The sequence below is a fragment of the Telopea speciosissima genome, chromosome 6 (assembly GCF_018873765.1).
Source record: "Telopea speciosissima isolate NSW1024214 ecotype Mountain lineage chromosome 6, Tspe_v1, whole genome shotgun sequence".
Taxonomy (NCBI): Eukaryota; Viridiplantae; Streptophyta; class Magnoliopsida; order Proteales; family Proteaceae; genus Telopea; species Telopea speciosissima.
Window position 1 is genome coordinate 56543400 of NC_057921.1, and position 12153 is coordinate 56555552.

General features: G+C 41.9%; 1 protein-coding gene across 2 annotated transcripts in view; it reads left to right on the plus strand.

Annotated features, from left to right (window-relative positions):
• The window catches only part of LOC122664050 (isoleucine--tRNA ligase, chloroplastic/mitochondrial), a 95084-nt gene that overhangs the window by 38598 nt on the left and 44333 nt on the right, over positions 1-12153 (plus strand). For both annotated transcript variants that reach the window (XM_043859731.1, XM_043859732.1), the window contains exon 15: positions 5617-5764. In XM_043859731.1, the coding sequence (XP_043715666.1) occupies positions 5617-5764 (148 nt within the window). The remainder of the gene's footprint in view (positions 1-5616; positions 5765-12153) is intronic.

A 12153-nucleotide genomic window follows, 5' to 3' on the forward strand; every position in this document is an offset into this window, starting at 1 on the left:
AGCTATAAATAGCTCTTGAATTGACGGAGTGAAAAAGGATTCTCCTTGGGTGTCAGTGATCCAACCAAAGAGCTGTAGAGGTACCATCACCAATCTTAGAGTAGATGGCTCCAGGGGCAGTCGGTCTAAGAGCGAGAATCTTGCGCCAAACCCAGGAGGCATCTGAAGAGGACAAGACAGTCCAAATAGAATTGGAGCGGAGAATCCCAGAGTAAATCCAGTCGACCCAAATATTGTGCATTTTTGAGACAATCTTCCAGATCAGCTTAATGATATCTTCTGAGTTCACATCTTTAATGTGGCAAAGCCCCAAGCCCCCCTCCTCTTTGGGAAGGCAGACAAAGGCCCAGCTGATGGGGTGAAGGAATCTAGAAGATTCCGAGCCTTTCCAAAGAAAAGAAGCCATAAGAGATTCTAATGACTTGATAGTTGATGATGGAAGACGATAAATACTCGTCCAATAGATATAAGAAGATTGGAGCACTTATTTGATAAGAACCAACGGACTCGCATAAGAAAGCAGCTCGCCTTTCCAGAGCTGCAACTTTTTTCTGATGAGATCCAGCATAGGAGAGCAATGGTACGCAGTAAGCATGGCCGGAATCAAAGGCAACCCAAGTACTTGACTGGAAAGTGACCAAGAGAAAATCCCGATATTTCATCGAAGAGGCTTTCTCAATCAGTGACCCCATCGAGAAATAGGAGAGATTTCGAAGGGTTAATAAGAAGCCCCGAGAGCTCTTCAAAGTGCTGCAAACAAGACATGATGGTCTCAAAGGATTCAATGGAGGCCTTTGAGAAGATCATGAGGTCATCTGCAAAAGCCAGGTGGGATAAGTTGAGAGCCTTGCATTTGGGAATAGGAGCGATGAGCTGCTGATCAGTGCAACATGAATATCCCTAGATAGAACTTCCAAAGCCAATGTGAAGATATATGGGGAGAGGGTGCAACCGTAGCGAATACCCATTAACGAGACAAAGAACCCCGCTGGGCTATCATTGACAAAAACAGAAAATTTTGCCGTGGATATGCATTGGTGAATCGTATGGGTAAATACTGGAGGGAATCCTATCTTGTTTAACAATGTAATCTCATCTCAAAGAATCAAAATCCTTGTGAATATCAATCTTCATGAGCACAACAAGGGGGGTGAGTTTTCCTATCAAATCCTCTTAACAATTTCATAGCAAAGAAGAAGGTCTGCTATACTTCTCCCAGGGATAAAAGCGGACTGATTATCACTAACAAGAAGATTCACTACTGAATTTAGCTTGATAACAAGGATCTTGGCAATGAATTTGTATAACAAGTTGCAAAGAGCAATAGGACAAAAGTCAGACATGGCCGAGGCACCTTCCTTCTTGGGAATGAGATAAAGAAAAGTATGATTTACCCCTTTAATTTGACTGGGGTTGAAGAAGAAACTCCTGATAGCATTAATAAGATCCTCCTTGACATTGTCCCAAGTAGCAAGAAAGAACCTCAAACTGAAACCATTTGGCCCTGGAGCTCTGTTAGTTTTGAGAGACCGAATAGCTGCCACGATATCAACTTCAGATGGGATAGACTGCAAAAAAGAAAGGATCTCACTAGGGATAAATTTATTGAGTAAATAATCTGGATTGCCCAGAATCCCTCAAAGAACCATTAAATAGCTCCTTAAAATAACTGGCAGCCAAGTCTTTGATGTCTTTAACTTTGTGAACTAAAGACCCATCTGGAGTTGTAGGCTGCAAAATAGGGTTGGTATTGGTTCTAGATTTCATGGATCGGTGAAAATAAGCCGTATTAGAATCCCCTAATTCCGGCCATTTGATTCTAGATTTCTGCCTTAGGAAACTTTCCTCTTGAGAGAGAAGAGATGTGAGCTCCATAGTTCAAAAACTCTACCGAGATTTCGAATATTTCGAGAATCTCGAAGAAATCTAGGTGAAATCTCGACCTCCTCAGTACTCATAGAGTCATAGTATTGTATTGTTGGGACTTAGGAGTTGAGACGTGGAAGACTAGGGTAGTAAGGTGTTTATGACTTATGTGTATTCAGGTTGGGTGTCTATGTAATATGCATTGTGAACACTTCATTCTATCTTGTGGTTTGTAGTACATAATTTACTTGTTTTACTTGCCAATTATGTCTCATATCATTCAAACAATGTGTACAATAGGCAATATTACATTAAGGGTTTGGCCTTTACTGCCAACCAAGGATGCAAATCCAAAACACCAAATTTGGTTTTTTTTCTTCTTCAATTTGAACCTTTAAATATGTTTATTAAGCCTAAAACAAGCTTACCTTAAAGTTTCGGAGCCAACTATGGCCATATGCCCACCAAAACATAAAAAAAAAATACACTGTCTCGCCAAGTTCTCGGAAAACTCAACCTGGTCGAGACCAAGTTATAGAACCTTGGTGAGCTCATAGGAAACCTCTTTTTCTTCATCCGCCAGAGGGACATTAAGATAGTCAGATTGGAGCCGAGACTGAATGGCTGAGAGCTTGTCCTAACAGTCCAAGACATGCTGAGAAATATTACCAAAGTAGTAGATATTCCAGTCCTTGAGAGCATATTTGACATTTCTGAGCTTCCTTGCAAAAGCTATAAGAGGAGAAGAAAAAGCTTGGAATGGCCTATCCCAGGCTTCTTTGACAGTAGGGAGGGAAGTAGGGTGAGAAGACCACATATCAAAATATTTAAAGGGCTTAGGAGTCCTGGGTTGTCAAAAGTGGGTTAAGATCTGTAGGGTTGGATGAACAAGGGGATGGGGCTGTGATCAGAGATACTTGGGTTGTCAAAAGTGGCATGGGAGGAGGGGAAGGAGGAGATCCAAGCTTCATTTACTAGCACTCTGTCAAGCTTGCAAGCAATATGGGCACTACCAACTCTTTTGTTATTCCAAGAAAATTTTGGGCCATACCATCTTAAATCACTAGCTCCAATATCCTCAATACAGGAGTTGAAAGCATCCACTGAATCCAAGTCCAAATGATCGCCACCTTGCTTCGCGTGATCATAGTGAACAACATTGAAATAGCCTCCCATTCCGCAAGGGAGAGAACCAATCTGACCCGCAATAGAACGAAGATCGTCCCATAAAGCAATTCTTTCAGTAGGGATATTAGAGGCCTAAATGACTGAGAACACCGAACTGGAAAGACCAAGTGGTTGAAATATTAAGATGAAGAAACTGAGAGGAGGAAGAGTGGAGAGTGACTTTGATTTTAGAATCCCAGATGACCCAGATACGGCCATTAGGATGGTGGACATAGTTGGTTAACAGAGTCCAACCTGAGGCAATGGAGTTAGAGAATTTTGGGGCAGTTGCCTCTTTGATAAGAGTTTCTAAGAGGCAGCAAAGACTGGGGTGATGAAGCTCGATAAAGGCACGAGCAGCAGACTGTTTGGAAGGGGAGTTAAGACCCCTGGTGTTCCAGATAACAGCCTGGTTCATTGGAACAGTTTGGGAGAATGGAACTAAAGCCCAAAGGAGCTGGGGAAGAGCTTCTGAGCTTGAGAGGAGCTTCTATGGCGTCTTTGGTAGGAGCGCAAAGCATAGCAGGAGGCAGAGGGTGAAGGAAGAGGATGGCAGAAAGAGGAATAGGAAGCCAGAGGATAGCGGCAAGAGGCATTAATATCAGGCGAGAGAGAGGATGCATCAATTGGGTTTGGGTTATGAAATGGCCCGAAAGGAGGAACCCGTGAATCCCATGAGAGATTAGAAGGGCTAAGAGAGGGTGGGCCAGAAATGGTGGGACCATCAAGCAAGGTGGGAGAAAGAGAAGGCTGAATAAGAATGGTGGGTCCCACAAGGGAAGAGAGGATAAAAGAGGAGGATTCACGCATAACCAGTCTACCTGGAGGCACAGTGTCAAGAGAAGTGGACTGCAGGGGAGCATCGAACTGCAGTTGCACAGAGGACAGCAGAGGCATGGAGGAGGCGGGCACCAATGGAGAAGCCTTTTCGAGGTCAACTGCTGGGGAGAAGACTGAGTGCGACTTGTCGAGGCGTCTCGATCGGAGGGCTTCTTGAGCGGAGGATTTGGGTCTACTTCAATGTTAGACGACAGAATTGCAAAGTGATTATGCCCAGTGGATAAAGCAGAGGTTTGATTGTGACCATTGGGCAGTCAAGCTGGGGAAGCTGATACCGTCTTTTCTTTCTGCCCCTGCTTTTTCCGGCAAGGTCTGGTTCTGGTCATCCCTTGAGATGGTATATGGTGCTCCTGAGTATGCTCTTGCGGATGTAACTCACCTAAAGCGGTGGGGATCAAGGTCTGCAGGAGTGGAAGAATCTTCCTTTGGGGCACATAGGTTTGAGTTATGGCTGAAGGACTTACAAAAGAGACGGTGTGGAGGATTCTAGATGTAGTGTACTTCTTGTTCAAAGGAATAACCATTTTCGTCATTTACCTTGACGAAAGAAGGAAGCAAGGTTTAAAATCTCATTTTGTTTTGGTGTTTCGGTCTGACCAAAATTTTCGAGATACCAAAATTTCATTGAAATATGATATTTTTGTATGAGTTTTGCTTGACCATTTTTGGGTGTAAAATGCCGAAATGATCGAAATAACCGAAATTCCGACGAAACCGTGCATTTTTTAGACCGAAATTTCCGAAACAAGATGACCGAAATTTCATCGAAAATTTTGAAATATTGCCTTTTTTCAATTTGATGTTGCATTTCATTTCGAATCAATGGAAATACTTGAAATATTCAAAATTTCGACTGAAACGAAATGAGATTTTGAACTATGGAAGGAAGAGAGTTATCTGCAGAAAACTCAATGCATATTCTAGCATAGGCTAGACGATCCTTTCTCATGGTTCTTACATCTGAGAAGAGTGGAGTGCCCACTACCGAACCAACACTGCTAAGTTCTTCGGTGCAGCAGAAGTGAAGTGGTAGCCTGGGAAGAGAGATCCACAGTGGGATGGATGATAAATCCACCCTATTCAGTTGTAGCTGATGATGCCATTGTCGGAGGAAATTTGGTTTTTTCCCCACTTGCCAGGGACCTCCTTCAAGTACCTGGATTTTGGTGAGTTTCTCAGAGAACTTAAAGACGAAATACCCGTTGTCCAATATAAAAGTTTGAAGATTTCCTTGGGGTCTCCATTGCTTGGACAGAGAGAACTTCACAATATGAAATGGAGGACGAAAACCCAGGAAATGGCTAATGGCCTACCATACATTTATCCCAAAACTTAGCTTCATCATCAAGCAGACCAGGAGGGCAGAGGGCAAATTTTGTTACACCATCAAGGGAAGGAGCAATGAAATGAAGGGGGAGAACTTCTCTAGAAGGTGGAGGGGCGGGACTAAAGAGGGCACTCCTTTGAGGAGGTGGCTGGTTAGCAGGGGGAGAAGGTAGAAGAGGAGAGGGTAGGCGGCAGAGTGGGAGGCGAGTGTGACATTCTCCCTTCTCTGCATGCGTTGTTTAATGACGCCATGTTTGCTTTTTTTTTTAATGTTTTTGTTTGAAAAATCTTGCCATAATGGGGAAATTAAGTATTTGTTAATGCAGAAGTTGGCTCTTCCCTATGGTGTTATTATGGATTGTTTCTCTTTCTTGTAGGTATTGTTTTCTTTTCTTCAACCACATGATTGTTGTGCAGGCTCAAAACAGAATTTCTGCAATGACTTCTAGCCGCTCTGATTGGTGTATTTCACGTCAAAGGAATTGGGGAGTTCCCATTCCAGTTTTTTATCATGTAGATTCAAAGGAATATCTGATGAATGAAGAGACTATCAATCATATCAAGTGTAAGTAATTGTTCAACCCAGAGACTGCTTTTCATTGCCACAAAATTTAATATCAAAATTGCTTTTCTTGTTTTCAGTTGGGTCCTATACTAGTTCTTGACCTGCCCTGTGGGGTTATGATATGACCCCTTGTTCGAAAAACCCTATTTGGGTTCACTATGGGCCCACCCAAGTAATAGAAAATTTAATTCAAGCATTAGTGGCAAAACAGGAAATAAATTAAAGTTGCTCAGGGGGGGAGTGGCAATCTGGAACTAACCAGAATAACAAAGGGGGTACTCGGTACGTAAAAGGATAGAGGACACAAAGAGAATTAGAATTTATTGTTTAGGGACAGACCTGGAAGTAAATTAAAATAAAGGATAGACTAGAAATAAGGAAGAAGGGAGGGGCATTATAGGAAATACAAGAAAATAAAAGGATAGATATTAGTATCCCTGGGGGGTTGAAGGTTGTCTTCAACCTCTAGCCAAAGCAAGGAGGTGGAACAACCAGCGACCAGCAAGGTTTCAAAACACGGAATCGGGGATTGGCTCTGTCCTTGCTGATTCCGATCCAATTCGGATCTGAATCGGCCCTCAGATCTGAAAAACTCGACAATTCTAGGGTTTTGGACAAAGAATCAGCTGGAATCAGGATGAGTCACGGCCAATTCCGATCCGAATCGACCGATCTAATTCTGATCTGAATCGGTCGATTCGACTGATTTGATTCCCATTTTTTGGAACAGTGGCAACAAGGGGAAGGGCTTGCGAACAAAGGATCTCTCTTGAAGTAATTTCGACGAACTTGAAACTGAAGGGGAAAGTCGATATTGAGAGGCCCTTCACCATCAACAGTCCAAACTCCTAGAATAACAAGGAAGAAGAAGGTTTTTAATTCCTACAACTGGCAGAAACTAGAAGCAGATCTGAGTTTCTGTTTGGGATTCACAGACCTGGGGGGCTTTAGGTTCCACTTCTGCAGTATGAATCGCCCTAGGTTTTCTACTTCTCCAAAAAGTTCCAGGTCATAAGGGAAAGGAGTAAAAGGGATAGGTCGGTAGCAAGGGGATGTACCAGTCGCCCAGAACAGTGTAGGAGTTGAGAAACGAGGGAAAGAGAAGAGGAGGGGAACCAGATTGCAGGGAAGAGGGGGAAGAAAAGGAATGACAGCCAAGCTGTCCTAGGCTACTCAGGCTTCAACTAAAACCAAAACTCAATTCATTCTTCAAATCTGAAAACTCTATTGTAGTTATAACTTATATACGAAATTAAAACTCCTAAAAATTTATAAACCAACTCTAAGTAGGAAACTACACCTCCCTATGTAGCATCTCCTACTAAAAAAATCAAATAAAATAAATAAAAGATGGCATATCATCCTATAAAGAAAAAAATATCTAATTTATCCTACTAGACCCAACCAGATCTGGATCCGGTTCTTGGTTGGCTTTTTTATTTGATTCTGCCTGGTTCACAGAAATGATACTGCATCGATTTCCCCGTTGAGAAAAACTCACGCTCGAGTTTTGTAAAGTGGGAGAATCAGCATTACTCGATCGACATCCACAATCATCGGCTTTGATGGGGCGTTGATCCAACGCATCTCACGATCATAGGCAAACGATATCTCTCTGATTGGAAACTGATTGTGGGACTTCACATTTGCAATTGGACCATTGATCAATTCCTCAGCATCAATCTTAATCGGACCGTTTACTTGATCTGGAACGTCACTTACGTTGTCCACCTTTTCTGCCACCTCTGATCCATCCTTTGATGCTTCTATCATGCTCTTCACCTCATCACAGAAGCTGCCAGTATTATCAACAATCTTTTGACAACCTGTCTGAGATGAAAAAGCCCTATTTGGAGATCACGAAGTCTCGTTTGCAAACTTTCTTGTAGCACACGGATCTTCAATTGTCAAACGGAGTGAATCATCAAGACATCAACCTCCATTATGTAGACTTTAGGTTCAGATCTGATACGATCTAGGGTTCGAAAAACCCTATTTCGGTTCGCTATGGGCCTGCCCAAGTAACAGAAGACTCAAATCAAGAGCATTAGTGGAAAAACGGTAAATAAACAAATTGAAGTTGCAAATGGGGGACTGGCTATTTGGTCATTAACCAGAATATTAGAGGGAATACTTGGTATGTAAAAGTAGGGAGGACACAAAGGGAATTAGAAATTTGTTGTTTAGAAACAGACTTGGCAGTAAAATAAAATAAAGCATAGACTAGAAATAAGGAAGAATGGAGGGGTATTATAGGAAATACAATAAAAGAAAAAGATAGAGATAGCATTGTTGTTGGGGGGGGGGAGATGAAGGTTGTCTTCAACCTCGAGCCAAAGCAAAGAGGCGGAAGAACCAGCTACAAGGGGAAGGTCTTTCGAGCGAAGGATCTCTCTTGACGGAACTTTGAGGGATTTGAAACTGAAGGGGGAAGTCGATATCAACTAGGCCTAGTGGCCTACTGATCCTACACCATCAATAGTCCAAAATCCCAGAATAACAAGGAAAAAGCAGGTATTTAATTCCTGCAACTGGTGGAAACTTTTTGCGTCAAGAAACCTCTAGTGGGTCCTCCAAGGATCGGACTTGCACAAAATAGCAAACAGACAAGGGAGATAAGTGACGACAGGTACCGGCGGGAAACTCTCCGATGCCTAAGGTAGGTCTTTTTAGTAAACAGATGAAACAGTAAGAGTTTCAAGAATGCGATCCCCTTGCATGGGGTGTTACCTTCCAATTTATAGGGTTGATCCCTTTGGTTGACATGGTAACGTATAGGTCCTGATTTGACCGATGGTGGAGCCCTCCTATTGGCAGGAGGTGGAGTGTGCCTGTTCATCAGGTTATGGAGAGTCCCTATCTGATAAGGTCTCCTACATGCCTGGGAGCCTTGTTTGGTGAGTATCAATGAATACCCATTAATGCTGTTGCGGTGTGGGAGATGGTTTCCTTTGCAGGATAACCCTACTTAGTGGGTGACGATGTGCCGAGGCCTTTATGGAGTAACCACGCTTAGTGGAAGATGATGTGCCAAGGTGTGTAGTTTTGGCCTAGTCCGGGACTCGGGCTAATTGATCCGATAGGTGCACCAGCTCACTTTTGCTACTTCGTGTGGGTCTTCGGTACGGGTCTTGTGTGGGTATAATCTACCCGGTTTACCCGACCGACTACCTTTGCGGGTGCCACGTCTCGTGCCATTTGGGTGGCCATTTATGGTATAACAAAACTAGAGCCAGGTCTGAGTTTTTGTTTGGGATTCATAGATCTGGGTGGCTTTAGGTTCCACTTCTATAGTGTGAATCACCCAGGTTTGCTACTTCTCCACAAAGTTTCAGGTCAAAAGTGAAAGGAATAAAAGGGATAGGTCAGTAGCAAGGGGCTGTACCAGTCTCCCAGAACAGCGTAGGAGTAGAGAAATGAGGGAAGAAGAAGGAAAAGAAGAAAATGAGAAGAGGAGGGGAACCGGATAGCAGGGAAGATGGGGAAGAAAAGGAATGACAACCAAACTGATGTAGGCCATGCAGGCTTCAACTAAAAAATAAAAAATGGTATTCATTCTTCATATCTGAAAATTCCATTGTAGTTACCACATATATAAGATAGGGTGAGGGTTCTGAACAAGCGGCATTGAGAAATGCACCAATGAGATGCGAGAAAATGATATCATACATTGGAAGGCTGTGAGGTCATTTCATGTGACAAGGAGAGAGACAGACACAGAAGTGCAAGCATACCTACCCTAGCGGCTCAGAGAGCCTTTTCCTATAACATATTAGAACTCCTAAAAATAAGAAATCAACTCTAAATAGGAAACTAAATCAACTATGAAACTACTACCTACCTACGTAGCTTTCTCCTACTAAAGAAAATCAAGTAAAATAAATAAAAGATTACATATCATTCTAATAAAGAAAATAAATGTCTAATTTATCCTACTAGACCCAACTAGATCTTGATCTGGGTTTTTGATTGGATTTGGCCTAGTCCACGGAAAGGATACTGCATCAGGTTACATGGATGGGTCCATGTGATCATAGTTGTCAAGGTGTCACCATGATTCAAGATCTCGGTTTGGCAAGTTTCTGAGATGAAACTCATAAAAGCGATATTGTATTGGTCTTGGTTTTGACCAAGTTTCGGCATATTTTGACAATATTTCGGAAATTTCGATAGTTTCGACAACGCAATACCAAGTTTCTACCAATTTTAAACAATTTTAACCAATTTCGATCAGCCCAGTTTCTACCGGTTTGGTTGTTCCGACCAGTTTTGACCAGCCCATGACATCTCAAGTTTTGCCCAAAAAATACCAGGTTTCTACCAGGGTCGAAACCAAGATTAAGAACCTTGGGTATCACATAGTTAACAAGGCGGCTTTCAAGGTCCTGGGAGACTGGTTGCCAAGTTGTCTATGCACCCAAATTTGATATCCAAGGGGAATTGGTGGGATAAAAAATAAAAAATCTGGTGGATTTATGAAAAAAAAAGGAGATGAAATCCAATGAAGATAATTTGTCTTCCAATCTTGGAGAAGAAAAAAAAGAAGAGGCTGCAGCAGCAAAAACAATTGCAATCACTTCCGCTAGCGGAGAAGAAGAACAAAGAGAGGCATACCTGTTACTTGCTCCTTGAAACTTTGCTGAACTTCAACAAGTTGCAGAGACGAGGGCGAGGAGGGGTTAGGATTTTAGTTCCGTGGATGGGGAAGGGAAAAGACAAAAAGCACATCTATTTAATATATGAATATGATTGGTGAGGGTACACAACCAAAAGTACATATTCCCAACGAACTTTATTATATTAGAATCATTGAACTAAGTTCCTTCCCCCTGTATTTTAAAGGAACACCTATTGCACCAAGGCGCCTAATGCAATAAATCCAGATTATGGATCTTAGATGCAAGCAGGTCCAATGATCCCATCTGTCATCAGATTGGTGAAAAAGGAAGCAACTGTGTTGTGAGCGGAAGAAATCAGATCGATGGAAGGTGATGGTAAAAGATGAGATTGATCTTCTTTGGAGGAAGAAGAGAAGAAATCAGGTTTGGGATACCATTCCCGCATGCACTGCTCAACAGCACCTAAACTCTTAAAAAAGACCTCATTCTTTACTCAAGCCATCTCTAATTGATGGGGGATGTATTACATACATAAAGACCTAAAATTCCTAAAGTGACTCTTAAAAGGACTCTTAATGACATTAAAACCCTCATTAAAGTAAATAAACTCAAAACTAAACTCTGTCAAATAAAACTGTATCTAGCTAGTAAGTATTCTAATCTAAACTTACTGGTAACGAACAGCAGGAATCGCATACAAAAGTTCACAATAAGTAATCCAATCTACCGGTGAAGATAAAGGCACATCCTGAGAAAGAAAATCTAAATTGCTCGACGAAGGGCCATAGAAGTGAACTTAAACACTTAAGTACTAATCCTCATAGTGTCACGCCACCTCCAAGTTGGAGGGTGAACTTAAACATTTTCTATTTTTAATGTGTTAATAGATGTATTAAGTACTAATCAAGAGGAAAGAAGAAAGAAGAAATCAAGAAGAAATGAAGAAATTGAAGAGGAAAGAAGAAATCAAGAGGGAAGAAGAAATCAAGAGAAGAAGAAATCAGAGGAAGAGAGTATGTCACCATGGCGGGTCGCATACTAACTTTATCCCTATGCAAGCTTCCCGGCTTATAAAATCGTCCCATTACAATGAAACCCAGGAAAATAAAAGGCGCAACCTGTAGTATAACTATCCAAAGGTGAATTTCAGCCCATTGGACTGCCATCATCACCTTGTAAGCCTCCCAAGCTTGGGAATAGGCCTCCATATGGGATTAAGGTCTGATGCAACTGCATCAATTCCCCCTCAGGTTAAGAAAGTTCGTCCTCGAGTTTTGTAGCATTGGAGGATCTTTGACGCACAATCAACAACCATCCTCCTCTGTCTAGTGAAGTCAATGATATTGATCATGATTCAATATCAACCAGTTTATGCTCCTCTATTGGTGGTTCTTCAACGATAACTGGAGCCACTTTGTCTTCCATCATCGATGGCATGTCTTATTGCTCTTCCTGTTGCTGCACTCGCCTCCTTTGGCTTCGAGGATACTTCATCAAATAATACTTAAAAAAACAATCATCTTCCATAGAAGAGAAGGCTTTAAAATGCACAAATTGTTATCACGATCAACTACATCTTTTCTCTTTTCCAATCATTGTCGGCCAACTTTAATGATCTGTCATGTGTTCAGAAGATTCAAATATCTCACAATAAGCAACATCACAATATTGGGAAATTGAGAATTTGAGGAAGACATCGTCCTTAGACTCAATGATGACCTTGTTGGTCTTTGACAACGTCTCCAACACAGGCTGCAATATGAAATTGTC